Source organism: Notolepis coatsorum (genome assembly GCF_963971535.1).
Source record: "Notolepis coatsorum genome assembly, chromosome: 6".
NCBI lineage: Eukaryota > Metazoa > Chordata > Actinopteri > Aulopiformes > Paralepididae > Notolepis > Notolepis coatsorum.
Genome location: NC_140170.1, coordinates 151,850,890 through 151,855,124, shown reverse-complemented (window position 1 = coordinate 151,855,124; position 4,235 = coordinate 151,850,890). Strand labels below are relative to the sequence as shown.

Here is a 4,235-nt window from a genome sequence, read left to right as displayed (position 1 = left end):
AATAACTATTATAAAACCCAGCTCAAAAACAGCTCATCTGGCTGCTCAGACCACTTCTCAGGATTGTGGGGGTCATGGTCACTAGATCACGCTTGCTTGACAGCTCCCTTTCAGCTCAAGTGCCATTTTTTTTTTTTTTTTTTTTTTTTTTATTATTCAATCAAAAAAATATTTTGCAATAAACTACCAAATCTATCAAATGCTCCCTACTTTGTTAGAACACTTGACTAATTGACTAACTAGCAAACTAGGTTAGACCCAAATTTGTGTTTTTTTGTTTTGTTTAAAAATACCTCCAAGAGTATGATGTTAATTATTTTAGCATTTTCAATTCACATAACTGAAACGGTTAGATTACTGTAGATTAGATTTGCTATGCTACACTTTTGAGCTACTATCAACTCTGGGAGAACCATGCTAATGTGCTCTAGTTATTATGTTAGACAAGGCGTTATGTTGAGAAGGCTCCAGTGTGTCATCGAGCCATGATTTCAGACCCACCCAAAAATCCCTGAACACAAAAACGGAATTATAATCACATGTTTTCAGCAACTATTTAGCATCATGTGTTTAGAAACAAATCTCTAAATTAGTTTTACCCAGACATTAACCCTTTCACTACCACACTACAGAAGGTTAACCCTTTCATTACCACACTACAGAAGGTTAACCCTTTCAACGTCTGTAGTGTGGTAGTGAAAGGGTTAAGTCACTGTAGTAACATCAAAAGTCCATTCCCTGACAGGGAATCAAACCCAGGCCACAGGGGTAAGAGCATCAAATCATAACTACTAGACCACCAGGGAGATATACCGATTGAGTGGGTGCAACTCAATTGTATAGTAAAAATCCTATTGCAGTCTGCCTTTTCATCAGCTGATGACAATATGATTTTAAGCCAAATTACATTCAGTTTGTACCTGAATTAGTCTGTGTTTGTCTGTATTTCTCAGAAGGTCAGCACACTGATGGACATACAGTATGATGACATATAATAAAAAAATTTATTGATATTCTCATTTGGTTCATTACAATTTACTCAAAATAAAATGTTCATTCAATCAATCACCGCGCAGATTGATTGATTGAATGAAAATGTTATTAACAGATTGCAGAATGGGTATACAGTATGGCTCAATACACACAATTGTTAAGGGGATGCAGACCAGAGAAAGACTTTCGTCTTGTTTACATCAGGGTCCCCCATTTTCAATTCATAATGAATTGTAAGTAAGGGTGCAACTTGCACTGTGCAATCCATTCTTTGTGGATCTAGCCCACAGTATTTCTGACACTGGGAATACATTCCCTGAGATTCATAGATGTCCCTAGAATCAGATACCAAGAACATGCAAATGGACCATATTAAAAAAAAAAGTCTGTAAATGTGTATTCTACATTCTTATGGAATGAATGAGATGTAATTAATTTTGAGTTAATTTTCATAACGTGATCATTTGCTGTGTAATTAATTAATCTAATTAACGCGATAAACTGACAGCCCTAATAATTATACAAATTATTCCTCAGCATCTTACCATCCTAACCACTTATTGGGCACCCAAGCCTGTATTGGACCAGCTCCAGTTGTAATGCCATTATCTTGGTCAAGGGACCAGCTCCAGTTGTAATGCCAATACCTTGGTCAAGGGACCAGCTCCAGTTGTAATACCAGTACCTTGGTCAAGGGACCAGCTCCAGTTGTAATGCCAGTACCTTGGTCAAGGGACCAGCTCCAGTTGTAATACCAGTACCTTGGTCAAGGGACCAGCTCCAGTTGTAATGCCAGTACCGTGGTCAAGGGACCAGCTCCAGTTGTAATGCCAGTACCTTGGTCATGCATGTCTTTTTGTTGTGGGAGGAAACTGGAGTATGCTGAGGAAACTCACGCAAATACAAAATACAAAAATACAGGGAGAAAATGCAAACTCCACACACAGCTTCATTTGAACCCAGGACCTTCTTGATAACCACTGCTGCCCAAAACTAGCAACTCTCCATCAAGAAATGGAACCTCAGTCCATTTCAGACAGAGAAGGACCACTATACTAATGAGGCATTTAGTGTACTTTGGTAAAGTAACATATAAGATAAGATAAGATATTCCTTTATTGATCCCCTTGTGGAAATGCAGGCGTCATAGCAGCACATGTGAGGGGGAGGGGAGGTATAGGTACAGTATGGACAGAGTAATAGTAGAAATACATAAATATAGGCAATACAATTTTATCTGAATACAAAATCTGAGACAATTAAACAGTATACACCAAGGTGCAGATGAGGGTCTGTATGCCCCATCTGTCATAATATACGTTACAATAAATAAAGATATCAAATATTGTCTCAAAATATCACCTATCTGCAACTGAATTCCAAAAATATCAGTATCAGCCTTTGAAACATCATATCTATTGAACAACGTCTGTGAAGACGTGAATCTCCTGAACCTCTTTGTCTCTCTCTGTCTTTCTGTGTCCAGAGCGCATGGGCAAGGTGGCACCTTCTGTGTTCAGCGGCGTGAGGTCAGGGACGGAGACAGCCGTAGAGAAGCCCAAAACCCCTGGAACCAGCGTGTTCAACAAGTAGCTGCTACTGGTGGATGAACTGGAACCAGCGTGTTCAACAAGTAGCTGCTACTGGTGGATGAACTGGAGCCAGCGTGTTCAACAAGTAGCTGCAACTGGAGGATGAACTGGAGCCAGTGTGTTCAACAAGTAGCTGCAACTGGAGGATGAACTGGAGCCAGCGTGTTCAACAAGTAGCTGCAACTGGAGGATGAACTGGAGCCAGTGTGTTCAACAAGTAGCTGCTATATACTGGTGGATGAACTGAAGCCAGCGTGTTCAACAAGTAGCTGCTACTGGTGGATGAACTGGAGCCAGCGTGTTCAACAAGTAGCTGCAACTGGAGGATGAACTGGAGCCAGCGTGTTCAACAAGTAGCTGCAACTGGAGGATGAACTGGAGCCAGCGTGTTCAACAAGTAGCTGCTACTGGTGGATGAACTGGAGCCAGCGTGTTCAACAAGTAGCTGCTACTGGTGGATGAACTGGAGCCAGCGTGTTCAACAAGTAGCTGCTACTGGTGGATGAACTGGAGCCAGCGTGTTCAACAAGTAGCTGCTACTGGTGGATGAACTGGAGCCAGCGTGTTCAACAACAAGTAGCTGCTACTGGTGGATGAACTGGCAGCACTGGAGAACCTCAACATTTACTGTTTGTGTCAAGTGTTTGAGTATGATGTATATAAGTATGTGACTTGAATGACAACATGGGTGCATCTTTGACTGGATTTCTGACATGAACGGTGTTGGTACTCATTAATAAATGGTGGTTGGGTTGACTTAATATCGAGTAGTTGGTAGAATTATGTGTCGTCGACTCGTCTGTGTTGACAGTGATTGTTGAAATATTATCCTTGTTTTTCATATACTGTAATTCTTTTTTACATGAAGACTTTTCTGTAATACCGCTAAATAAACAGATGACATCCATTTCACCTTCTGCACGAGAACTCTCTCAACCGCTGTTTCGGCATATTGTCAATAAACCATGAATACATGTTGGTATTGGTTCACAGTAAAGGCACTGACACACTTGTGTTCTTCTACATGTAAGCAGGGGTTATAAATAATGTGATGGAGTCCATCGAAGCAGCTTTTAGGCAGTGTTTTTCTAGTTAAGTCTGTTTTTCCTAGTTAAACACGCACCCCCACATACCCACACTTAAACACAGATACAGTATATACCGTGCCCTCCAAAGATCTCTACTATATACACCAGCCCTGCCCCTTGAAAGCCTGCGCTATGCCGGGGGACGGCCAGGAACACAAGGGCCTCCTGTACTGAGCCGACAGAAGACCTCCTTGATTTCCTCCTTTCTCCTTCAAATCTGCACAAATTATGTTTCTGGCAATAAAAAACAAATTACCGGGCGCCCAAGTGGCGAACCATGTACAGTAACACGTTGCGTCGCGAAGCCGCCGACCCGGGTTTGATTCCCGGACCCGGCGTCCTTTGCCAAATGTCTTCCCCCCGCTCTGTCTCCCGTTCTTCCTCTCTCCCTCTCTCTCTCTACCGGACTGCCCGGTAGTAAAAACAATAAAAAATCTACCAAAAACGTAATTAAAAAAAATAATAATAATAAAATTACCAAGCAACATTCAAAACATTTTCATGGCTAGAGAGAGTGTTTATAATTTTAGAGGGACATTCGCTTTAAAACAACCTATTGTAC

At 41.3% G+C, this 4,235-nt stretch overlaps 1 protein-coding gene across 2 annotated transcripts in view; it reads left to right on the top strand.

Moving 5' to 3' along the window:
- LOC311230456 (store-operated calcium entry regulator STIMATE-like) overlaps positions 1–3,666 on the top strand; it is a 77,413-nt gene extending 73,747 nt beyond the window's left edge. The window contains exon 10 of one of the 2 annotated variants that reach the window (XM_084316742.1): positions 2,480–3,666. In XM_084316742.1, the coding sequence (XP_084172868.1) occupies positions 2,480–2,586 (107 nt within the window). In that variant the 3' untranslated portion in view covers positions 2,587–3,666. The remainder of the gene's footprint in view (positions 1–2,479) is intronic. The other variant, XM_084316741.1, reaches the window with a different exon arrangement.
- The last annotated feature ends 569 nt before the right edge of the window (positions 3,667–4,235 follow it).